The 25,235-nt window shown below is 48.1% G+C and overlaps 1 protein-coding gene and 1 long non-coding RNA gene across 2 annotated transcripts in view; both read right to left on the bottom strand.

The window, feature by feature from the left end:
• LOC130865261 (uncharacterized) overlaps positions 1-22,241 on the bottom strand; it is a 76,248-nt gene extending 54,007 nt beyond the window's left edge. The window contains exons 1-2 of the long non-coding RNA XR_009056090.1: positions 21,655-22,241; positions 19,427-19,628 (exon numbers count right to left, since the gene is read on the bottom strand). This is a non-coding gene — a long non-coding RNA (uncharacterized LOC130865261). The remainder of the gene's footprint in view (positions 1-19,426; positions 19,629-21,654) is intronic.
• Cemip (cell migration inducing hyaluronidase 1) overlaps positions 1-23,058 on the bottom strand; it is a 143,932-nt gene extending 120,874 nt beyond the window's left edge. Inside the window, exons 1-2 of the mRNA XM_057756206.1 lie at positions 22,970-23,058; positions 22,583-22,671 (exon numbers count right to left, since the gene is read on the bottom strand). Of these exons, the coding sequence (XP_057612189.1) occupies positions 22,583-22,635 (53 nt within the window). The 5' untranslated portion in view covers positions 22,636-22,671; positions 22,970-23,058. The remainder of the gene's footprint in view (positions 1-22,582; positions 22,672-22,969) is intronic.
• Between the last annotated feature and the right edge of the window lie 2,177 nt (positions 23,059-25,235).

The raw sequence follows: 25,235 nt of genomic DNA, 5'->3' as shown, positions 1-25,235 counted from the left end.
CTCATGATCCACCGCCCACACCTGCATTAGTGAATGCATTGGAGTAGCCCGGGTCAAATGTCTAGGAGCACCTCACGAAGGCTGAGAACACAGCCATTAGCAGGTAAGGTAAGAACAGCCGTCACGCGGCACCTACGCGTGAGCATGCCATGCCCCCGCCTGTGAACATTGCAGAGGCTGTTCTGCTGGCTAGCAGATGCATCCTTCAGGCTCTGTCTTTGCTGCACGCACCAACATCTCTCATCAGCGGTAAGTAAATCCACACTGAAGAATATTCTACCAACCAGAACTTGAATTTTATTAAAGTATCAGGTTACAGACACGGCTCAGTAGATAAAGTGCTTGCCGTGAAGGCACGAGAGCCTGGGGGTGATAGCCAAGGACTCAAGTTTAAAAGCAAAAATAAAACCAGGCAAGTGGTGTGCACGGGAGATAGCGATAGCAGGATCCCCAGGGCTTGCTAGCCAACCAGCATAGCCAAATCAGCAATCGAGAGACTGCGTCTCAACAAAGTGGAGAGTAACCAAGGGAGACATCTGACATTAGCTTCTGATTTTTCCATGTATGCCACGTTCTCCTGCACACATGCACACATATACACACAGTAACAATTGTGGTATTTCCTTTTACCGCTGTTAAGTGGGTTTAATTAAATAATGACTCTGTAGCTCAGAATCAATCACATGTTAAAAAGCAGAAAGGCTGGCCCATGATGACTCAAACAACTGTCCTTATGTGAAAAGTCAAATCCAGACACTAGTGAGTGAAATATGGAAGGGAAAAATAAAGTGTTTCCCACTAAGCCCACCATCAGAGAGACAAATTTCATGGTGGCCGTTTGGGTTTTATTTAAGTTAGATTTTTGTTTGTATATCATTTGTAAATTTGTCTTAGAGTTAAGATTGTATAAGACCTTATATAAGCTGAAGGATTTGTACCTAGTCTCCTATTTACACGCGTTTAAATGATATAATAATAAAGGTAGCTTGAGTCAACACGGGGCATCCTTGGGAATGCTTCCCCTTATAAAGCGGCTGTATGCTGCAGAGGTAAGCACAACACTGGTCCTGAGCCTGATAAACCACAGCTTAACCACCGCGGCAAAGGCAGCAGCTGGCTGGCAGACTCCCTCTCCAAACCTTTAACTGGTGCCGGGCATGGCTGGGCACGGGAAGAACCTGCCTTGGTGGGTGATTTTTAACCTGAAAAGAAGGTCTGCTTGTTTGTAAGTCCTCTTTGTAAATATTGTACCGGGCTGGGCAGGAAGGGGCAGGTTTTCAAAACACCCATAACCATCTTCTTCTGCATGTTCCTTCTGCCTTGGAGCTGACTTCCAGAATGCAAACAGCCTCTAGCAGGCTTGCCAGGCAGTGAGAGAGACCAGGCTTCCCCGGGGCTGATGGGATCTCTGAATTTTATTGGGGTTCAAAGCCTCTTCTTTGTGCTGTTTAGGGATAAATCTGCCCCTCCTGCTTTACCATAGTGTGGGAGCTAAGGGGAGGAGAGGTGCAGATGCAGGAATTGAAGCCTTTGTGCGGACAAACCCATAAGGGGAGCACGCAAGACCAGTGCAGCCACGGTGGCTCTGCACACAGCCAGAGAACCTTTCCCCTGCCTTGGCTGCTCTGAAGACATGGCCTTGTTTCCTCCTAAGTCAGAGAGGCATTGAAATTCTCCCAACAACGATGGAAGCCAACAGCCAACCTGTTCCTTTTGCTTGTCCCTGGGTTAGGGTACTAGTTCGGGTACTGTGCCCGTTTGTTATCCAGTGGAGAGAAGGATCTTGGGCTTCATCATTAAAGGGAAGCATCTACTCTGACACCAGAATCTTTCCCCAGGTTTTTAATGTTCACCTGAAGTGGGGGAAGAAAAAAAAAAACCAACCTGGAATCTATTGGGAAAGATGTGTTTCAAGCAAGCCTGGTCCTGCCTGGAAATTGGCCTTGGGATAGTTAGAAAAAATCAGTGAAGAAACCTGGTCTCCTCGGAGCTGGAAGGAGCCTAGAAATCATATAGCTCACGTTGTTCTTTCACAGTTTGGGGACAGGCTCAGAGAGCCACCTGTCGCAGCTCACACAGGCCCTTGGTGTTGAGGCTAAAAACACTAGACTCCTGACCCCTGCTGCAGGACTATTCCAGGAGAACCACAGTTACATCTTCCACACAGGGAGACACAGTTTAACACATTCCCCATTCCCCAGCTGAGCAGAACCATCAGTTACAGACCAGGGGAAGACACACAGGGAGATACAGTTTAACACATTCCCCAGCTGAGCAGAACCATCAGTTACAGACCAGGGGAAGACACACAGGGAGATACAGTTTAACACATTCCCCAGCTGAGCAGAACCATCAGTTACAGACCAGGGGAAGACACACAGGGAGATACAGTTTAACACATTCCCCAGCTGAGCAGAACCATCAGTTACAGACCAGGGGAAGACACACAGGGAGATACAGTTTAACACATTCCCCAGCTGAGCAGAACCATCAGTTAAGGCGATGGTCCTGAAAAGACACTGACTCCTTCAGCAAGGCGCAAGACAAGGAGATCCGAATGTTCTTAGAGCCGAAAGGAGATCTTGGGAGATGGAGACAGCTTAGTGGGTGAAGCTGAGTTGGTGTGCAATCCTGACAACCTGAGCCCAATCCCTGGAGCATGTGTGATTGACTCCACAAAGTCCTTTTCTGACCACTATACATGCATCCTACCCTAACACACAGCTAACACAATGCAATAAAAGCAAATTCTGTGAGAGAGAGAGAGAGAGAGAGAGAGAGAGAGAGAGAGAGAGAGAGAGAACTTCTGATATTCACCGAATTCCAGATAGGATCTTTGAGACTCAAAGATGTAATTTATCCACAACAGAAACATGAGGCAGAGGCAGAGAGAAGACCTGTGGATTTGGAGCTCAAGAGAGTCCCAAGATTGTACACCACATCTCCTTACACTCAGAAGAGACGGTGAAACCTGTTTCTGGCCACTACCTGAGAATGCAGACCGCCGGAGGAGAGAGGAACAGTTACAATCGCACTGGGGACTCTTACTTTGATCCCTGGAAGGAATCAGCAGAGAACAGCGGTGCCGGGAAGCCATTCTGCAGAAGGTCTGCACCCCATGCACGTCCCAAGTGACTCATTCCTGTCCCAGTGCCTCTGCAGAGGTGCGAGCACAGATCAGCTCCTTCCTTGGGATACTCCTGCCCTAGGGAGAGCAGCCAGGAGCCCCTCTGCTGCTCTCTTCCTCCCAGCCAGGCCCAGTCAAAATCATAGCTACCATGTTGGAATGAACAACCCACTCAAGTAGTGGCCTTTGCTTCAACTCTAGCAAGGGCTGGATCCAGCAGCAGCATTTTCTAGGCATTGGGTCCTTTACCTATCAGTGACCAAAGAGGTTGTGACTACAACTGGTCCCTATTTAACAGGAATGTCATCTCTCACTGATGCTAGCTCAGGCCTGTTTGTATCATAAACCCCAGCAATACATCCTAGACGGAATGCTTAGGTCCCTCCAAGACATGTGCTGAGATCCTAACCTTCAAGCTGAGTTTTTACCACCACCTCCTATGGGCGGTAACTAGGCCATGTGTGTGCAGCCCTCATAAAAGGGATTAACACCTTTACACAAAGACCCTGGGAAATAGACTCTTTCTTCTACCATATGAGAAATACAAGCCAGAGAAGGTCCTCATCCGAGCCCCCGATGCTGCCATCCTGACCTCAGGCTTCCAGAATTACAGAAAGCCAGTTTCGTCTGAGCCACCCCATACTTTATCACCACAGGCCGAAGTGATGGAACAGGGGCTCTGAGAGAAGGCGCCAATTCGTTTTTCTCATTTCTCCACCAAAACAAGACTTGTTACCACCACCGTACACACAAAAACTAGGGGAATCAGGCTGTCCGTAACTGTACCAACTCCCACACCAACTAGGGCCAGGACTAGAACACACGACCTCTGCCTTGAAATCTGAAGTCATCTTGATTCCATCCCAGGACAGACATGTGGACCTGCAAGGAAGCTCCCAGAACATGTACCAAACCAGAACGGTTTATTTCAGTCTTTTAAAGAGTCACCGGGAAGTTCCATCACTATTCTAGCTAGCCCACACCCCACGGTCATTATTTTAAAATGATGAAACCAACTATGAGATGGTGCTGGCGCTGGAACTGTGCCCCTGTCAACATCCGGTGTGTGGGCAGGCTCCTGGGAGCCATGCTGCTGACGCAGTGGCTCCGAGCAGAAGCTGCCTTCTGGCGAGGTTGGTGTGTCTGTCTGGAGTCAGAGTCAGGCCACCGAGAATGGTGAAGTGGCCACTGGGTTTTCTCCGTTCTCTAGCTTTGCCCTGTAACCACCAACAGGTTAAATCAGGTTTCAGGATCTGCGACTGAGATGCGGGGCATGCAACCTCCCCTGCTTCCATCCTGCCTTGCTGCCCCACTTGTCACAATTATCCCAAGGAGATGAGCTGGCAGCTAGACGTCGTCAGAAATGAACTCGAGGCCATGTTGGCAGAATTAGGGCTTGGGCAGATAACAACGCAATGGGACATGTCATTATACCCAGTGCCCTAATGTGAGAGTGATTGTGTCAACAGTGGGGCAGGGGGTTACCTTCAGGATGCCGCCCCTTCTCCTACCTTCCTGCCTCTCTCCAGATCCATCTATTTTCTAATACAATTCTGCGGTTTCTCCCAACAAGAGGCAGAATCTAAATTTCTTCTTTATGGGAACTGACTTTGTTTCAGCTAAAAGGGAAGGTAAGACTGAAGGAGACTGTATTAGTTACTTTTTGTTGCCTTGATTTAAAAAAGTAACTTGTGGAAGAAAGAGTATTTTGGTTTATGGTTCCATCCTGGTGGGCAGGCAGGGCAGCTGGAAAGGGAAGCTGAGAACTCACATCTTCAAACATGAGGTAGAGAGTGAACTCAAAGTATAGCCAGGCTTTAAACTCTCCAAGGCCTCTTCCTGTGATGCTTCCTTTACCAAGACTGCTCCTCCCAAATCTCCCAAACAGAGCCACCAGCTGGAGACACAGTGTTCAAAGGTCTGAGTCTGTGGGAGAGAGTTTTCCTCTAAACCAAGAGAGGAAGAGAGAAATGTAGCATTAAGCTGAGAGGTACCTCAAGGAGACAATGCAGCCTGTTTCTACCTCCCAGAACTTTATCAGTCACCATGGGGACAAATTCAGACTTTTATCTGTTGATAATGACAGGCATACGGTACCACCACCCTTTTCCCCTCTGTAGACAGCTGACTCTAAGGCCAGACACGTAGGTGAGGCTGTCCTAGACCAACCAACTCCAAACTGTCTGCCAAATAATGTAGACCTAAGAGCTCACTAGGAATTGAAAACCCTGTCTCCATCAGTGAAACCAGCTGGCCAGGCTGACGATAGGATGGTTATTTAAACCATTGACCCCAGGGTGTGCTTTGTTCCACAGTAATCGTATACTTTGAGAAGTGTTGGGAATGCCTCATAGAGGAGAGGATGTGCCTAGAGAGGACCAGGAGGAAAGAACAATGGGCTGTTGAATGGCTGGTTAGAGAAAACAGCACATATAGCAGGGCAAAAATGGCAAGAAAACAGCATTATGTCCAAAGGCCCATGAAGAGCCCCAGTGTGTCCCTAGAATCTAAACTGGAAGGGGAGCCTACCTGGACCAGACATTAGAAAGAAGGCTAGTACCCAGCCGCGAGATGTTTCCCCATTGGTACCTAGACCGCTGACTCAATAGCCTCAGTTTATCACAGATCATTGGCAAGGTATCAAAAGGAGCGAAGTCGATGCATTTGGCCCTGTGCTGAGGATTGGAATATCTCAAACATGTCCCGACACAGTGGGGATGTCAACTACTATGCAAATTTTCTCTCTAACTCTGATAAAAAAAAAAAAAGTTTTTTTTTTTTTTTCAAGACAGGGTTTCTCTGTGGTTTTGGAGCCTGTTCTGGAACTAGCTCTTGTAGACCAGGCTGGTCTCGAACTCAGAGATCTGCCTGCCTCTGCCTCCCAAGTGCTGGGATTAAAGGCGTGCGCCACCACCGCTCGGCCAAAAAAAGTTTTTGAAACTGTGATTCGCATAGACCCCTCAAGAACAGAATGAGGAAGGTGTCCCGGCATAAGATGAGAAGACAAGGAACAAATCTCAAAATAAGAAGAGATGTAAGCCTGTTTTCCAGGATTTGGGGGCGGGTGGAGTTGGAGGCAGTGATTTTTGAGACAATGTCTTTCTATATCACACACCACACCTCAAACACTGGAAAGAGAAAGACACTCAGAGAACCCAGAGAACAGTGAGTGATTTCCCCCTGCCTCTTTCACCATTTGCGAATTAAATCCAGCATAAACTCCCATCTCCCGAGAGTCCACCAATGATGCTTAGAGGTTCGTAGAGTCTGGGGCAAAGGTGAAAGGGCCGTGTGTGGCCTCTGCTGAACGTTGATGAGACACCTAGGGAAGGGCGAGCCAGCCAACTCTGCTGAAGGACTTCACAGTTCCAGCACCAGGCAGCCAGCACCCCAGCGCACCAGTCTAATCCTCTCTTGGCTAACCCTGCAAGCAGAATCCCTGCAGGCTGGCCCCAGCCTTCACTCCCAGACGTATCCAGGCTTGGTTTGCTGAGAGGGAGCTACTGGAGTTGGCCCAGATGATCAGATCAAGTGTCTGCCTGAATTCCGACAGAGCTGCCTTTATCGCATTCCTGTTATCTCTGTGCTGGTAACCGGATCAAATATACTCTTCCAGGCAGCACTAGTCAATGGATAAAGGAAAGATTGTTTGATAGAATTGTGCTGGCCTAACAGGTTAGTAAATTGAAAGGATAATGGAGTTAGCGTATCTTCTTGCAACGTGAACTGAAACGAATTCCAGACAGGTCAAAGAGCTTAAAAATCAACTCACGAATCAGCAGGGAGCTCTAGAACTTTCCTTGGTAAAAGAGATCAAGACGCAACTAACTGATAGGTTTGGCTGCATGAAAATATTTCACATGCCATATTTTTAAAGTGAAAAATAGAAGAGAGAACTTTACAAATTTATAGGCATTGTGGCCATTATAAGAAAAAATATGAATACCGCATAAGTAAGCATATAAGAAGAGTGCTTGACTCGAAAATTATTTCAACCTTACCAGTAGTAAATAATTATAATTATGTGTTTGCAAACAATAAATAAATATCGCTATGGTTTTTCACCCGCTAAAATGAATTTTTAACTTTAATAAGATGTGCTGTTGGTGCACCTGGACCTATTATAAGCAGTGAAGGTGTAAATTTGAATATTTGGAGGTGCCTTAAAAGAAGAATCACAAAGAGCCAAAAACTTTGACCCCATTCCATTTCTAGGAATTTTTCCTAGGTGACTATATCAAAACTAAGGGGAATGCAGCATAGCTCCCCCTAAATGCATTAATAATGAAGGACTTAGCAAGGAATTAGAAGTCCTTAAAAGAGCAATTAAATTGATGATTTTTAAAGTTGAGACAAAAACTTAAAACTATGTACGTGCAAGTTAAAGTTGCATAAGTGCATTATAAAATCGCCTAATAACCTCGGAAAATTATTCATCAAAACTCCAGCCATGGCTCTCGGGTGGTAGAGCTAGATTCCCACCCACCCCCGCCCCCGTAATTTCCGATTGATAAATTGTGCTGGTTAGTTTGTGAACTTGACACAAACCTAAACATATTTGGGAAAAGGAACCTTAATTGAAAAAATGCCTCCACCAAACTTCCTATAAACAAAACCATAGGACATTTTCTTGACTAAAGATTGATGGGGGAGAACCCAGCCAACAGGGAATGGTGCCACCCTTTGGCAGGTGGCCCTGGGTTGCATAAGAAACTAGGCTGAGAAAGCCAAGAGGAGCAAGCCAGTAAGCAACATTAATGCATGACCTCTGCAGAGTCTCTGCCTCAAGTTCCTCCTGCCTCAAGTTCCTGCCAGGACTTCCCTCATTGAGAGGCTGTGACTAAGAGTTGTAAGATGAAATAAATCCTCTCCTCCTCAAGTTGCTCATGGTCATGGTGTTTTACCACAGCAATAGAAAGCAAACTAGGACTTACATCTAGCTATGTGGTGGTGTTATTTATATTGTACGAGCCTGTTAAATGTGCATGCATAGGCAACATGCATATTCTTTTAAAACATTTAATCACATATCTTCCCTAGTTTTCAGTCATCGCTTCTTTCTCCAGAAACTTTTAAATCAGATTGATTCAGTATAGTACCAGAAGATACCCCTAAATGTTAGTATGATGAATGGATGGATAAACAAGGAGATGAATGAATGACTTTCCGAGGGAATGAATGAATGACCACATACACACCTGGGCATTTTCTTTCTACATTTAAAAGCTGGAAACATTTTGACACTGCACCTACGTTAGTGAGGTCACATTCTCTTGCAGGCCTGAAAAATCTCGAACCCCTAGGAGCTTGTGGCTCCTTCACTACACCAGGCTCTCTGATCTCTCTTTGCCCAGAATGCCCATCCCTGATCAACAGATAAATTCTTACTGCTAATGTTCAAATAAGCTTCAGCTTCCTCAAGAATGAAGGCACCCTTCCCAGCCCTTTTCCTGCCCTCTGTGTGAGAATATATTATTCTCACGTGATCGCACCCCACCTGCTTCCACCGCTACCTCAGGGTTAGAAGAGGCGGTCATCTGGTTTGTGCCCTCTGTCTCTGGTGCTCAGCTGATTAATAAATGCCTTTAGAAGAAAGGGCCTAAGCAAACGTGGTAGCTCATGGTTTTATCAAGCTCCCTGGCAGGGACTCAGAGAGCTCTTAACCCCATATAGATCCTTCAGTAAACAGGTCAGACCAATAGATGCGCAGGTGGCTTATCACACCCCTAGATTGGGACACAAAGCACCCACCAAGAGTCCTGTGATAAGAGGTTTTTCACCCAGAATTCCATAGTCTGCTCATTCCTTTCCTGGCCGTCTCCACTGGAGCACTCTGGGATAAAAATGGTAGCACGGAGGGCAGACACTAGCGGCCCTGGATCTCACAACAGCTCACTCGACCATTCTGAGAGTGACCAACAAAAAAGATGACCCAAATCTCTGCTCACTTGCTTAGTTTTGTGAATAATAATAACAACAACAACAAATTGCAAAATAGATCAAAAGTAATTTTATAACATTCTTACTGAGGGCTACCTAAAATTCCACAGTATTTTAAAGAAAGTGATTTTGTTTTCGAGCAATGGATAACGTTGTTGGATTTTCAGGGTTCTCTGCTTGATTAACCAGTGACCTAGCATACACGTGTCTAACCCAAACCTTCTCTAGTCTTCCCAATGTACTTCCACACTGGAGTTTCCAGGACCTCCTCCTTCTCCACCAGCCCATGTCCAATCCACTGCCCAGTGATGTTCGTTGTGTCCCCTGAACTCCACTCAGATCCGTCCACACTCTTTTTCCCACTCCCAGCCTCTATAGCCCTGCACTGACCCCAGCCTCCTAGCCTCTTTTCTTGCTAACCATGGTCTATCAACACCACCCCCACTCATATGAATCTTCTGAGAGTTACCGGAGGGATTTTCTTAAAATAAAAAGAACCTTTCCCCTACTCATACTTCAGTCTCTACCAGCCAGACACCTGTAGCCGGAGTCCCTGTTGTCCCTCCTGAGACCTCGCACCCTTGATTCAGATCACCGACCACAGTTAGAAGCGTCTGCATGTATGCTGTGCACTGCTTCTCCCTGCTGTCCCCCTCTGGACCATACTGTCCACACACAGCTGGAAGATGGCAGACACAGAAGACCAGGTAAGATGCCCGAGATGTGCCCGAAGTGAAACACACACTAATTTTGAAGACTTGTTATAAAAAGACACACACTATATTTCAGTATTTTTAGACTGACTACTCTCTATGAATGGTTGTTGAAGTTGCAATATTTTGAAGGCATTAGACTATGAGAAAGTATATTGTGAAAATTAATGAGCTTTTTATATGCATGTGTATTATGTGTTTATATATGTGTGTGATTGTGTGTGTGTGTGTGTATACATGCGCGCACACACACATGGAAGCCAGAAGTTGATGATGGGTATCGGTCAACCACTCTCTAGCTTATAAATATTGAGAAAAGTTCTCTTGCTTGAAGCCAGAGTTTTCCAACTCAGTCTAGCTATTCAGTTTGCTCTGGGGATCCTTTATTTCTGCTTTCCAAGTGATGGCTGGGATTACAGGTGGGCCATCACACTCATCTAGCATTGACATGGATGCAGGAACTCTGAGCTCAGGTCCTCATGCTTATCAAGTACTTTACTGGCTGAACCATCTCCCCAGTCCCACAAAAATGAGTTTTGGGGGCTGAAGAGATGGCTCAGAGGTTAAGAGAACTGACTGCTGTTCCGGAGGTCCTGAGTTCAATTCCCAGCAACCACATGATGGCTCACATCCATCTATAATGAGATCTGGTACCCAGAACACGATACACATAATAAATTTTTAAAAAATGAGTTTTGCCCACCCTTTTCATGTTCACAGGATGGCTAGAATACTCTAACCTTGTCTAAGGCTCCCACAGGACTTCCATGGGACCGTGCGGCTTTGGACAGTCGTCTCCCAGTAGCCTCTGGAATATTACGAACCAACTCCATTGTCCTGCTAAATTAGTCAGCTTAAGTCAAGTAAGCAGAAGATATGTTTTGGTTGAAAAGACATCCTGTAGAAACCAAGCATCCCAAGAAGTTTGGAGAATCAGGAAAAACTTTAAACATCATCGGAGGCTACAGAATATGCTGCCCCTGTCCTGATTCCTTACACAGAAATCCAGGACTGCTCAAACATTATAGGGGGTTATTGTTGAGATAGGCAGTTGAGATAAATGTTGTTACCTCAAAGCCTTGAGACTCTTCTGCATGGCAACGGACCCCACGTCCCAGGGAGTCAGCACTAAGACTCCCAGATGCTTCCCATGCAGAGACCCCTATGAACCGCTTCCCATGGCTCTGGTGGCCACGAGTAAGCCTGACAGCATCACTTTCCCTCAGGTCTGTGAGTCTGCTCAGCCCTGGAAAAGTTAGCCTCTCCATGGGGATTTTGGAATGCACTGGCTGCCAGGACTACCACCATCTTTGCCTAAGCCACCTTCCCCAGGAGCTAATGGCTGCCTCCTGACCACTGGCTTCTCCATTCAGAGCCACTGGGGTTAAAGGCTTAGGCTTACAAGACTCAGATTTTAGGGGTGATCTTCCCCTGCTCCTCCCTTGGGGTCTCATCTCCAGTCCCAAGAGACTCACAGACCTCCAAATATCCATTTCCTAGCTCCTGTGCCCTTGGCCAAGGCTCTTGCTAACCCTCTCTGGCCAGCACACTGCACTCTGCTTTAGAAGTTGATTGCATCCTTCAGGAGGTCTGCAGTCTCCGAGAAGCCTTCCCTAGGGAGCTGTTTGTGCTCTCCACAGTGACACTCCATATTGCTTTGTTCACACCCTCTTACAGCCCAGATTGGAAGACGGCTGTCTGTCTATCTCTCCAGCTAAGCTGTGAGCGGCTCCATTGTGGAGAGACAATGATGCTATCCTTAATCTCCGGGGGTCAGAAAAGATCCACACTTTAACAGTGACTGCCTTGGGGTTGGAATTCCTTTCAACTTGCCCTATCGACAAGGATAACATTCCCCCTAAACACGTTCTGCCAAAACGCAAGAATCAAGCCACAGCAGTCATTATTAAGAGCATGGCCTTTTATAGGTCATGAGGCCTGGATCCAAGGTTTCAGCTCTACCCCTTCAAACTGGGTGATCTTGACTAAATCATGCCACCTTACTGGGCCCCCTCCAAGTGCAAAATGGGGCAAAGGTCTGTCATGGTTGTCATGTAGATAAATTGAGGTGGTGTGTACAAAGTGTTTCATGTGGACCTAAACTTTGCAAATGCTCAATAAACCCCAGATAGTAATTTAAATGGTAGGAATCACCCCAGGGCCACAGGAGCACAGACCTCTCAGAAGGTGACCAGTAGTCACTACCTTTGCCCCACTCCCTGGGCAAAATATAGAAGAATTAGCATCGCCAACTCTGATGGCCCAGGCCTGAAATCCCAACTACTCAGGAAGCTGAGGCAGGAGAATGGAAAGTTGAAGGTTTGCTAGGGTTGTGGGGTTAGTTGAAGACCAGGCTGGTAACTTAGCGAGACACTGTTTCAAAGGAAAAAGGAAAGGGAGTAGGAGGTGGGGTGCAGAAAAAAAAACCTGCCAATGTGATATGACTGCTCCACGATATGGTTAGGGTTTTTATTGTAAATATTAGAGAGACAAAGAAATGAAATAATGAGCATGTTCGGCAGAGTGGACATGATTAGGGCTGGGGAAACAGGAGAGAGAAAGAGAGAGAGAGAGAGAGAGAGAGAGAGAGAGAGAGAGAGAGAGAGAGAGAGAGAATAGTAGAGACAATGAGATAGCAGGAGAGAATAGAGTAGAGAGAGAGGGAGGGGGAGGAGAGAGAAAGGAAGGGAGAGGAGGGAGGGAGGAGAGGGAGAGAGAGAGAGAAAAAGAGGAGGAAGAAGAAGAAGTAGTAGGAAATAGCAGGTTGTAAGAAGGGTGAGTAGCTGAGGGAGGGAAGAGCCAGGAGGCTGGTATGGGGGACTTTGATATACCAATCACAGATATAGAACCATGGAGCAATATGCCCCCTTCTGCCAGAGGTCAGGGAAATGACTCCTTTTGGCATCTGAGAACTACATGGCTTAAGAAGTTCCTGAGGAATGCTGACTTTTTTCTAGCCACCAAAAATCCTCCTGGAGTCCAGATTTGAGCTCATTTCTAGATATTTGGACAGCCTGTGAGACCTAACAAGAACTATGTATGTTCCTACTCCACGCTAGTCACTGGCAAAAATTGTACACAGGTCTCTACTCTGTGCCAGGTGGAGATTGTTTCTGAATAAGGCAAGGACCATTGATTGCACTCTCGGTGATGAGAGAAGTCATCTCCAGCTAAAAGGAACCACATTCTCCAGAATGATCGCCAGTCAACTGTGAAAGGAGCACAGACACAGTTCAAATTATGCCTCCCCTTTCTGTCCCCAGATCCCAGTGTCCTCAGGCAACCTCCACAAAGCATAGGCTCGGGTTTATGCTTGTAGAGCAAGATTTGAAAGAAGCATCACCTCTGTTTTTATGCCAGAAATAGCATCTTATTTAAAGCAACAGTAGATGGGTATGTTTAAAGGAAAAAAAAAATGCTTCATTCCACAGACATTCTCAGAAAATTCCAGATGTTGATACGCTGCCATTTGTACCAATCCTGCCCTATGATTTTAAAATCTGAATCAGATGTAAACTCTTCCTCGGCCACCTGAGAAGCCTCAGCACACATCCAACCCGCAATTACGTGGTCAGCAGCATCATCGAGCTGTTGGGAGTGATGATGCTTTTACATACCAACGATATGGCCAGGCCTTTGTGCTTTTGCCAAGCCATTTTGGTAAGAAGAAAACCAAGTATCTGACTGCTTTTGCTCCCACTACCTAGAACAGAACAAAGGAATCTGTTGGGTGGCATCGGGGCCTTTACAGAGTCCTGGGATATGGGCTGAGGATGTAGCTCAATCAGTGGAAAGTTTACCCAGCATGCTCAGGACCTTGGATTCCATCCCCAGTACCATGTACACTGGGCCTGATGGCATACACCTGTATTTCCAGTACTTGGCAGGTAGAAGCAGGAGAATCAACAATTCAAGGTTATCCTCAGCTACATAGTAAGCTTTCAGCCAGCCTGGGATGCACGCAGTCCTAGAGAAGGGGTAGGGGAAGAAGTCACCCACACAGCGGCATTGCGGTACCATGAAATCTGCTGAAGGGCCTCCCGCAGGCCACTTGTTTCTTCCTTAACCAGAAACATAGGTAAGCAAGGGAAGAGGAAATGGATAACTTCAGTTCCTGAGTCAAGTGCCTCTCGTGCCCCAGTTCCAAAGAGTCTCACATCCCCAAAGAGTCACAAGTGCCCTTAGCATCCCAGAGGCTTGCTTGAGCCACCATGACCGAGGGTGAGGCAAATAAAATACTCATGCTAGGTATAAAATATAGAGAACATCTCCCGAACAAACAAAAACCCAGACAAACAAAACGTGAGGAGGGACAGAAAGCTCAGTCCTTAATATATAAATGATACTGCAATTCAACATTTAAAAATACAGCCAAAACACCCATGATAGAACCCAGGAACAAAATACTAAGTGAAAATAGAATCAGTTTAAAAAGAGAAAAAAGAAAATAGACTCAGTATAATGGCTCGTTTTCCCCCTTTGCCTCCGGTTCATACGCTTCCCAGTGTGCAATGAGTGACTGTGGAGTCACTCAGCTGTGAAGAGCAAGCATGAGTCAGGGCGAAGAGGAATGTGTGACCTCACGCGGGGTTGAGCAACGGCGGAGAAATGCAACATTTTGCTGAGTAACATGGAAATGGATCTGAAACGTATGGATTAAATTCCTCCGAAACCGACATGATTCTTCAAGGGAAGGAAAGGAAAAGTACTTAGCGGTGGTGTCTGAGGCTTTTTTGAACCCAATCCTCTGGAAAATGAGCACACGCGCAAATTACTCAGTGCCTGCAATCCAGCTTCGAAATGCGCTAGTCACAAACCACTGGCTTGTTTAAAAACATTTTTCCCCCAGCTCAAGCTTGCTCTCTCGGCACTCCTACGAGGGCTGATCATCTCTACTGCTCGTTAGAGGAAGAACAGCTGTGTCCCACCACACAGAGAGGGCAGGAACAAGTGTCCCACCAGACAGTGTGACAGGTGTCTTCTGCAGGAGGCAGGCAAAAGGGCATGGAGATGGCTCACCTGGTAAAGCGATTGCTCCATAAGCATGGGGAGCTGGATTTGATCTCCAGAGACAGTGGCATATGTTTATAATCCCAGCTCTGAGGTGGCAGGGACAAGAGGATCTCTAAAGTTCACTGACCAACTGACAGTTGAATCACCAGGTTCAGCGAGAGGCGTTTTCTCAAAACAGGTAGATAGAGAACAATTGAGATATTGACCTCTGGCCTCTACAGGTATGCACATACAAATACATGCACATACACACAAACATTTTTTGATAAAGAAGGCAGGCAAGTCATGCCTTGAGCTAAAAGCTGAACAGAAGTGCCACACAGGTGTGTCCTCAGATCCCATCTGCAGGTAGCATGGCCCCTCAGGAACATGGAGGGGAGAGGTGGAGTCTACTTATAACCAAGCAGTGGCCTCTACACCCGCGTCAAGGATGACTCAAACTTGCCACCCGCTAGTCTCCCAGACAGTTCCATGTGGCTGAGAGAACCAGGGTCTGTGGTCACCTCTGTCAAGACACCAGGGCAATGCAGGAACTACTCTGAGCATAGCCCAAGGAAAAGCCTAGGAAGGTGGGAAAGGCTAAGACTCCATGCTCTGGGAGCCAGTCTACATACAGGGTTCTGGCTGCTGTGAAGGCCAGATGCTCCTCCAGAGAGGAGAGTCACTGATCACCCTTTTTCTCCAGCCTTCCCTAAACTGCCCAATAGACAGAAGGAACTCCAGGCAACCACAGATGCCTATCCCTGGAGATCCCGTGTGCCAGCATGCTGCATGCCTCTGCCAGGGCTTCTCATATACCCAGTAGGTTCTTCTGAAGACTGGGTGATTTCTAAGTTCTCTGGACTAAGCAAGACTTGCTTTTGTCATCTTAAATAATGTATATGGTTATGCTGGAAGAGCTGGGACCAGCCCCAGAAGGGGCTTTCCAGGTCCCCTTTAAATGACTGGGACCACTCATCAGTGATGGCTGCCCATCTATTGAAATGGTGTTCCACTCAGGGTATCAGTTTCCTCCTTAGGAGAGAGTTTTACAGGGGGCTCACAAGAACCACACTTGAACTACCTTGCTAGCCAAACTCTCCCATGCCAACCTATCAGTCTTACCCCCCCCCTTCTAGGACCTCCTCCTTCAAAAACACTTTGCATTCAAACTGAGCTATCTTGCATTAAGGAAAAGAGATCCAAGGTGCTCAGTAGAATGTGTTAACATTTTACATCCAGGAAATAATTCTTTTTTTCACTACCGGCTTTTATAACAGATGAAAGTCTAAGAGGTTTAAGGCTGATTGACAGGTTTGAAAATAAACAGCCTATTTTTGCAGATAGTTCACAGCTGTATCGCTTCCTCCCATGGTGCGTTCAACTGGAGTTTTCTGTCAGAGAGCCTTTGCCAATAGCAACCCTTATCCTCTGTATTCTTTAGGTTAAAACGTGCAAAAGAACTCTGGTCTTATTCCTTTGGAAATAGATGACACGCACATACACACACCATTAAAAAAAAACAGCAAGACATTGAAATATTTGAAAGATGCAGCAAGATAGACTGTACTGAAACTTAAGATAACTCCACTAATATGGCTGCCTGGAGCAAAACAAGAAGAGGCCGGGACAAAGGCTTTTCAGCTGTGTGCCTGGGAACCCAGAAGGATCTTGGGAAGCTCTTGTGGGCCTCGGCACAAATACTGCTCCCCTCCTAGCCGTAGAGACTTTTTAAAATCTGGTTTGTGGATGGGATTTAGTCATATTTGAGAGGAATAAATTTTATAGTTAAAGTCCTCTTTATAACCCGTAGTGCAGCAGACAAAAGACCCCAAGACCTACCTACCACTGTTTGGCAGGCTTCTCCATGATGTAGCCCAAAGTCTGGGCACATCAGCGAGCCTGTGTCCCGAGTCACATACACACCAGAGAGTTGCAGGAAGGGAGCCATTTAGCACTGTTGGCCCTCTGGATCTTTCTCTGCGCCATTCTCTCTGTGGGGAGTGTTTTAAAGCTCCCCCCTCTCAGAATCCCATTATCACCTAAGTTAAAAATGTCCATTAACCCTTCCAGACTTCCATGAAGCTTCCTGGCTCCAGCTCCAGCTGAGTCAATGGCTCCTCTGGTCCCCCAGTTAGTCCTGACCTCCACATTGTGAGTCATCTATCCTGGTCCCCCTCCTGACTTGGAGGTCTGTCTTCCCTGTAGACTGTTAACTCTTAGAGAGATCTTGGACCCTGTCTGCAAATCTACCTTCCCAGAAACTAATTCAAGGCTCACCACAGAGATGATCACAGCCTTCTCTACTTCCAGCTTCCAAGTGTGGTGGTGGATGACAGGCAGCAGGAACACACCTGCATCTCCGGCACCCGAAATGCATCTGTCATCGTGGCCACACCACCCTTGCAGGAATGCTACAAGGATGGGGGACTGAGGAAGACAATTGGACTTTAAAACTTCGTTTTTTACTTTTTTATAACAATGTAATCTTTTAGAGTCCAGGAAAGTTATTTAAATGTAAACATGCATTCTCACTGTCTGGGACCAGGGTTAGATGAAATTCCTCAAATGATCTCTTAATGCCACCAAAATTGCATTCAAATGCTCCTGCCAGGCAAAGATAAATTGCCATTTACACAATAATCTCGCACTTAAAAGTAGCTGGGTCCAGAGAGTTTTGGGGAAATTTATTATGACATGGAAAAGGGGTTCAAGATATTTAGTCTGCTGATAAGACAGCTTAGGAATGACCATAATTATCTCTGGGAATTTGAAGGGTCTTTATAAGGTCATTAGAAGGTCATGGGCCAGCTTGGCTCCATCTACTTGGACATCAGGCATTGACTTCAACAACACCAAAATGAGTTAGTCGGAGTTACAGAAAGTCAAGGGTAATTTCAGAACCAAAAGCACCCCCTCCCCGAGCTTGTTAGAAATGCAGACCTCCCAAGTCCACTCCTCAATTGCCAAGGCAGAGTTGTGCTCTCTCAAGCCTTGCTGTAGCTTATGTGCATGTTCGAGCTCAGGAAGCTCCCCTAATGTAAGAAGGTAAGAAAGCAGGAGGTTGGAAGAGCCAAGGACCCTGCCCAAGATCTGAGAGCCTGCCCAGGCTGGGAGCAGAATGGCAAGCAATCACCTTCCATCCTGTCTCCAAGGATGCTCCAGTCCCCATTATCTTTCCTGAGAAGTACAACCACATCAAGGGAAGTCTGAGTTCTGCCTTCATGTTCACTATAATATCTTCAGCACCATACCCTACAGCTGCAGAGACTCGGGCCAAGAGAACGAAGCACTCAGCTCAAGGCTGGACAGCTTGTGGTAGGCCACTGAAGAAGCCTTCAGACTTCCTGTCCCTAGCAAGAGGATATACAGCAGTCTGCCATCGACACTCTGTATGGCAAAGCCACCAGCTCTGCTCATGGCTTCCCTGTAATAGAAAATACCCAATAGCTAACTTCCTCAGCAGACAGAGGGAAAATGCACAGCTCTTTCCAATGCAGTTGTGTTTCGAGCACTATACGGTTGCGAGTAAACCTTGTGGTCTCACTGCCCTTGCAGAAGATTCAAAGCAAATGCCTTATGAATGCCTCGTGAGTTCCCTAGGCAAGGAGCCTAGAGAGAGTCTAGGGTGGAGAGAGAGATACTCGCTCAAAGCCGGCGCTTTTGCAGGGAAAGCCTGCCTAGGTTTCCAAGGACCCCTCCCTTGCAGGGCTGGGAAGAAAAGGCATATTAGCTTCCTGGAGCCAAGCAGAACTTAGAGGAGCCAAGCAGAGTCCAGGGACAGGCCCTGGAAAAAAACAGGGGCAGGAAGGAGCTCCTCTGGGTGGGAAAGTGTGTTTCCTGGCACCAAGGGACCTGAGGAGCAGTGTAATGTATATTTGATGACATTTCTCAGCAAGCAGCCTCTGTGCCAGAGACCTAGGCTAGAACAAAGCCTGGCACCAGGGCAGACGGAAGATAAAGGGAAACCTGCAGAACCTGCCAGAGAGGCCAGGGTGGCCCCAAGGGAGTGATTAGACAGCAAGGTGTGGAGGAGACTGATAAAAGTCACCATGACAGCCACCATCCTATCCAAATCTGCACAGTTCCTACGTGTAAGACTTGGGGGGAGGTGACGATCAGGCGGAGTAACTGACAACAGAAAGAAACACATGGCCCTGAGAATTTCCCCCGTACCCTCGCCCAGCTGCTGCCAACTCCAGAGTCAAGCGGGCAAGATCCCGTTCCGAGGAAACTGGAGCTGCCTTCGTAGTGATGAAAACCAGAAAAGTCAGCTGCCACATCTCTCTGATAAGATCAAACATCTGTGTATTTGCCACCACATGCAAAGATACATGTCATTCAGATGGTCGCAGTTAGGGAGTCTTGGGGGGGGGATGTGCACTTGATCTACGTGATGCTGCTGGTCTGCCAGCACTGCACGGGACTAAAGGGGGTCACTCATGCCGCAGGCTTCAAAGGAGCCAACAAGAGTAACTAGAGTTGCCCTTACTTTCTCACAAAATGTCACCTTTGCCATCTGATCCGTCTGTCCCAAAGACTCAGACACAGCCGCCACAGACAGAATGCTACAGAACCAACGATGAGCTCTTTTCTTCCTCCCCTCGTTGGCCTTGCTCCCCTGGAGTGTCCTATGATTCAGTCATTTTCTTACCTGGAAGCTACAGGGACACTGGAGACAGGACTCTGCCGTGACCAGAAGACAGCCCAAACTTCAGGGTGAGGTGGGGACCCAGAACCTTCTTTTGTAGTCACATCATCAGTGGATGAAAGTCAGAGAGAGACTCCCAGCATCAGTAGGCTGCTCATGAGCTCCATTTTCCTTTCAAGTGGAGGAAACAAAGCGTCCTTCTGATCTATTGAGAGAGGGGACGAAGGAAATTCTGAGCACACTAGAATGGGAAACTGGTAGGAATAGGTACAGGTGCATGCACACAGGGGGTTGGGGGGAGAGACCTAACAACAATACTTGTAGCTCCATTGCCCAAATCTCTGTGGCGTGTCATATGCTAGTGGTTTCTACCAGATAGAACCCCAAAACGAGAAACTTAGGGAGACCTCCAAATCCAGTGAGGACCAAAATACTGTGAGCAAAGTATCTTGGCCAGGTTGTCATGTCCGAGAAAAACTCAAGCGTGTAAGAGAGTGTATGGTGGGACCACTCTAGTCTGATAAGGTCAATGTCTTTCCTCTGCAGCCAACCAGAACTTTATCTAGAAACAAGGTCTTGAAGACCCTCTCTACCTGTACCCCAAGGGTGCCAGGCCTCAGCAAAAGAGTGAGGCCCTGTAGCAGATCGTGTGAGGTCAAAGGACTGGAATGATGAGGTGAAAATTACTTTCTTTTTTTAAAAAAAAAAAAAAAAACTATTTCCTCCAAATGGGACAGGTGCAGAAACAATAAAAATCCTTCAATGTATCTTTCTGTTCCGTCAATGAGGAGTCAAATATGACAATAAAATGGCAATGGAGTCACTCCCATCCAGTTGTGGAGTTAAGAAAGAGGCTACTGGGTGGCTAAACACAGCTCAGACAAATGCAGAGCATTTTGAAATGCACATGTAACCAGGACCACTTTACGTGTGCTCTCTGCTCAGCACCGAACTTAAATACTTTGCTCTATACCAGTAATTTCCCTAGTCACTGATAGATTCACCTTGCCCTCACTGACTCATGACATTTAGTTGAATTTCCCAAAGTCACAGATTTTGCTCTCTCTCCTCCTTCCCCCCTCTTGTTTTTATTATTTATTATACACATGCTTCCATCACAAGCAGAAATGACCTTCTGATTTCTTGTAATTTTTAAAATAAAGGAACACACACTCTTCTGTGTTTTGGTATGGGTCAGTGGTTCTCATCCCATAAGTCACAACCCCCATCAGAAAAGACAGATATTTGCAATACATTAGAAAAATTACAGTTATGAAGTAGCAATGAAACTAGTTTTATGGGCTGGGGGTCACCACAACATGAGTAACTGTATCAAAGGGTCACAGCATTAGGAAGGCGGAGAGCCACTGGTATAGGTGGTCCTGACAAGAAAAGCCCATTCAGTATTTCTTACTAGAAGAAGGAAACAAACCCTCACCCAGTTCCCAAGTAATCAGTCTGAACCATCATCTCCTGGGCTAAGCAGAGCCTCGGAAGCTGCCTCCAGAGTCCTTTAGGGGACACTGTTAGGATCAAAAAGAGGACAGCTCGTTTTGCACACCCTCTTAGACACTTCCTTGAAATTTTGTCTTATGTGGTTTCTTCTCCATTCTGTCATAGACTGTGAAACTAAAGTACTGATTCATTACCATAGTTATTAAATTGTTTAAGAAAAAATGGCCTTATGCCCTACACTGAAAGCAGTTTAGTTCTAAAGCTAATTGCAGGTACTTTTATCTCACCGCCTGGATCGTATAACAAAGGCTGCGCACCTGTCACGCCTCTGAGGGATCACCATGGTGCCACATAAGACTAAAGTGACATTAAGAGGTTACACAGACTCAGAAGCAAGCTGGAAGAAAAGCCCAGCCCCCGGCAGGGTAGGCTCCCTCCTGAGTGGTTAGTGCCTCCAAAAAGAACACCTAGGTCCACAGGTCTTTTACTCCCTTTCTACCTTCCCATTGTCTCAACACCTGAGTTGGTGAAGGAGGCGCCTGACTGCTCCAGACTTACGGCCACGGGCCCCGAGTGGCGGAAGTAGCTGGGAGCTGTCCATGGTGGTGCCGCGCCTGGGCACGCAGAGTCGCCTGTACCCCGCCCGCGGGCGCGCCTGGGGTCCCTCTCCAGACCGCTGACATGGAGACGACTCCCTGGCTCACGGTCTCCTGAACAGGGCTTCAGCCAGGCCGTGGCTCTCACATCAAAGCTTGACTTTAAAAGGGAGTTCTTACCTGTGGGCAGAGTTGGCTGCTCGGAGTAGGACTGAGAACCTCAGACCTGGCGCAGGTGGAATATCCAACTCTTGGGGAACACGGGTGCACCGCCCGTCTCGTCAAGAACACACGCATTCTCCCGGGTCCATTCCGAAATCTCCCCGGACCTCGTTCCCAGAGCGGCGAACTGGAGAACCGTGCACGACTCCGGCTTGCGACCTGCTGAGACCTTGGTTTTTCTGCCAATCTTGCGCGACCCTTCTCGCCGATGACGTCCGTTGCCAAGGGCCAACAAACATTCCCTGCAGCGCTGCCAGTCTTAGTGTTTGCTTAAATATCAGCAGGGACCACCGAGGTCGTCTAACATCAGATCATCACCGCTCGCCCCGTGCCAGCGCATCGCTGGGACGGCAGAGGGAACCCAGGAGACCTTGCCAGAGCGGAAGCGACAAGGTGCAGACTTGTGAGGCTCGCGACCACTAGCCACAGGATAAGCTTGTTCACTGACTGGGCTCCTTCCGAGACCTGCTTCGGGGCCATCGCTTTTCAGTGGGACAGTCGTTTGTGTGAGCATCTAGTGCCATTCACAGGAGGACAACCTAAGCAAAGCCTCCCGTCGAATGCGTTCCTGGACGTTGGTGTCCCCAACACCTGCCACATGTAAAGATCTCAGAAACGTCCACGAAGGACGGTGACGGGGGCGTATGCCAACATACACATAGACAGACAGACGAGCAGGCAGACAGACAGACACACGGGCAGGCAGGAAAACAGACAGGCAGAGGCAGACAGCAGAGAACAGGCTGGACAAACAGGCCGACGAAGGGCAACGTTTTCCCTAAACCGAGGGGAGGCGCGGGAATCCGACTGTCCTCGCTCCTGCAAGGCTAAATCCATGCGCCCTCGCGCCCCAGTACCGGTCCTCTTACCTCCGCAGTTCTCTTACCTACGGCTGATGACCGAGACAGTGCCACGCCTCGGGGACCTGGAGTGCAGCATCCCGGAGTCTGGTATCTGATCCCACGCGTCGAGCCCCTGAGCGTGAGTAAACGGGACGAGAGCTCGCGGGAAGTGAAGTGCCGATCCGGGCCTCACTCGGCACGGTGCGCCCCCGGCACCAGACCACTGCCACTCTGCGCAGCGGGCGCTCTTAGCTCGACTCCGCGCGCTCACTGGCTTACTAGCTAGCTCGGAGCTGCCAGCCTGAGCCGCCGCTTTTTATAGCCGCCTTCCGGGGCTGGCTCCTCCCCACCCCGAGCCCCCGGCGCCCGCACTCATCCCGTCCCCCCCGCCCTTCCCACCCCCGTCTCAGGGCAGCGGTCCTCCCACTCACCGAGGTGGGCGGCCTGCGGGGCCGGACCCGGGCGGGCTCTGGCGGCCGCTGGGGGAGCCGCAGACCCAAAACCGAGAGCCGCCGCCGGGACGTGCCACGGCCACCAGGTGAGGGCGCTGGAGCCCAGGACGAGCGAGGCCGATCTCGGAGGTCTGTAGCAGTGAAAGCGCGCCTTGCACCCAGTGGCCTCCCCAAGGGACGGTCAGGCGAGAGAGAAAAAAGAAAGGCCTGCGACTTCCACAGAGTCGCCACCACTCTGCATTCCTGCTGTTAGATTCCAAACCCTTCCCCCTTTTTGTCAGCGGACATAACAGAATCTAGAGTCGCCTTGGTCTAGAGGTCCTTTGGAGGGGAAGATGCACCCTCTTGCAGTCAGAGATCTCGGTTTGAAAGAGGGTTCACTGAGTGTTTACAGGCTTGAAAATTAGAGTTCAATTCCCAGAATCAATGTAAAAAGTCATGGGTGATGGTCCTGGTTTGTAATCCCAGTGCCGCGGAGGTGGAGACAGGAACTTGCTGGCCAGCCAACCTAGCCTATTAGGCAAGTTCTAGGTGAAAGAGAGACACCTTGTCTTAAAAACCAAAATACCGAGATGGGCAGCTCTTAGGGTGGGGAATGCGGTGAGGACACACCCCAGGCAGCTTGACCTCTGCCCTGCGACATGCATACACACATACATCCCAGAAGAAGGGAAAGTAGAGTGATCTCACTTTCATGTACCAGTTTTCTGCACGTGCTAGTTACTTGACCATGAGCCTGGGGAGAGGAATTCAATGAGATTGAAGAGTGTGGGTGCTAACTCATAGCAAGGGCTTGCCATCCTGCATGTAGGACAGGCCATGGGTCAAAACAAGAAGGGACCACCGATGAGCTATTCTCTGCCGCAGGAGTCAGTCCATACAGAGTATATGGCATCTCCTTAACACTGGGTGTCCCTGAACATCGACTACTTAACCACTCCGAGCCTGGCAAGTAGTGGAAAGCGTTGGAGGTTTTTTTTTTTTTTTTTTTTTTTTTGGTTTTTCGAGACAGGGTTTCTCTGTGGCTTTGGAGCCTGTCCTGGAACTAGCTCTTGTAGACCAGGCTGGTCTCGAACTCACAGAGATCCACTTGCCTCTGCCTCCTGAGTGCTGGGATTAAAGGCGTGCGCCACCACCGCCCGGCTGGAGGTTTTCTTTCCAATTCATTTTAGTTCTAGGATGAGGACTTTGATTGCAGTTCTACCATCCTGTGCCTTCCCCCCCCCCCCAGGAACTTGTTACCTTGCTTTCTCCCCCTCCCCCGGGTTAATGGGAGTCTCTAAATACACATTTTTTCCTGCCTGCCTGCCAGTGACCTGTGAGTACCACTATGCAGGAGGGGCTTCACTGTAGCCAGTGTTCTCCAGAGTGGGGAATCTAAGTCGGGGTCTTGGGGCCAGTCTGTGGCAGGGACTTTGGAAGTCTTTGTCTAGGTCCTCTGGACAGAACTTCGGGCACTACTTGGAACCAGGGAAGCATGTCTCCAAACATTTTCTAGAAAGTTGGAAACAACGATCAAGAATCTCAGTCTGTTTGACATCCAAGCACACCAGATCTGGTCTCTGCGGCAGGCTTCCTTTCTTGGCCCTTCCTTTCTAGCTGGAACTGGAACCTAGCCCCTTGTAAAGTGCCCCATCCAGCTCTGTCGTGAGCACTCACTGCATTTCTTTCTTAGGAAGCCATCCCCCAGGCTCACAAACACTGGGGCCTGGGTTGGGTGTCCAAACAATGGGCTCAGTGGAGAAAAGTGTGTTTGGATCGGCCTCCCAGGAGCCACATGTCTGACTCCCCGTTTCCAACCGGGGGAGCACAGTCTTGAGACTGCAAGGCTAGGGAAGAGCTCATTTCCACCGGGACCTACGAGAGATGAGGAGTGGCTGGCCGCCTGTTTAAGGGATGGACTCTGGGAAGTGCTGTGTCATGCTCTCTCCAAGATCCAAAGTGCCCAGCTCATCCCTCTGACATCCAGTTTTCTTTATCATTGACCAATGCCTGGGGTGGGGTGAAAATGCTGATGAACTACAGACAGGCTCCATCCAGGCAGACATCCACGCAGCACGTCTGCTCGGTCCTCTGTGACAGACAGGATATGATGGGTAATTCTTTTGGGGTGAATACTGACAGTGTGAAGGATGGATTTCCCAGCCACACCTCTCCAAATCTGTGTGTAAATGCAGAGATGGGGGCTAGCTTCAGAATGGACTGTTGGCTTTCTAGTTCTTGCCAGGATCTCCCCAAGAGAAAG

This window comes from Chionomys nivalis, chromosome 23, assembly GCF_950005125.1.
Source record: "Chionomys nivalis chromosome 23, mChiNiv1.1, whole genome shotgun sequence".
Classification (NCBI taxonomy): Eukaryota; Metazoa; Chordata; class Mammalia; order Rodentia; family Cricetidae; genus Chionomys; species Chionomys nivalis.
Note: the sequence above shows the minus strand (reverse complement) of the source record. Positions and strands in the feature narration are given on the sequence as shown.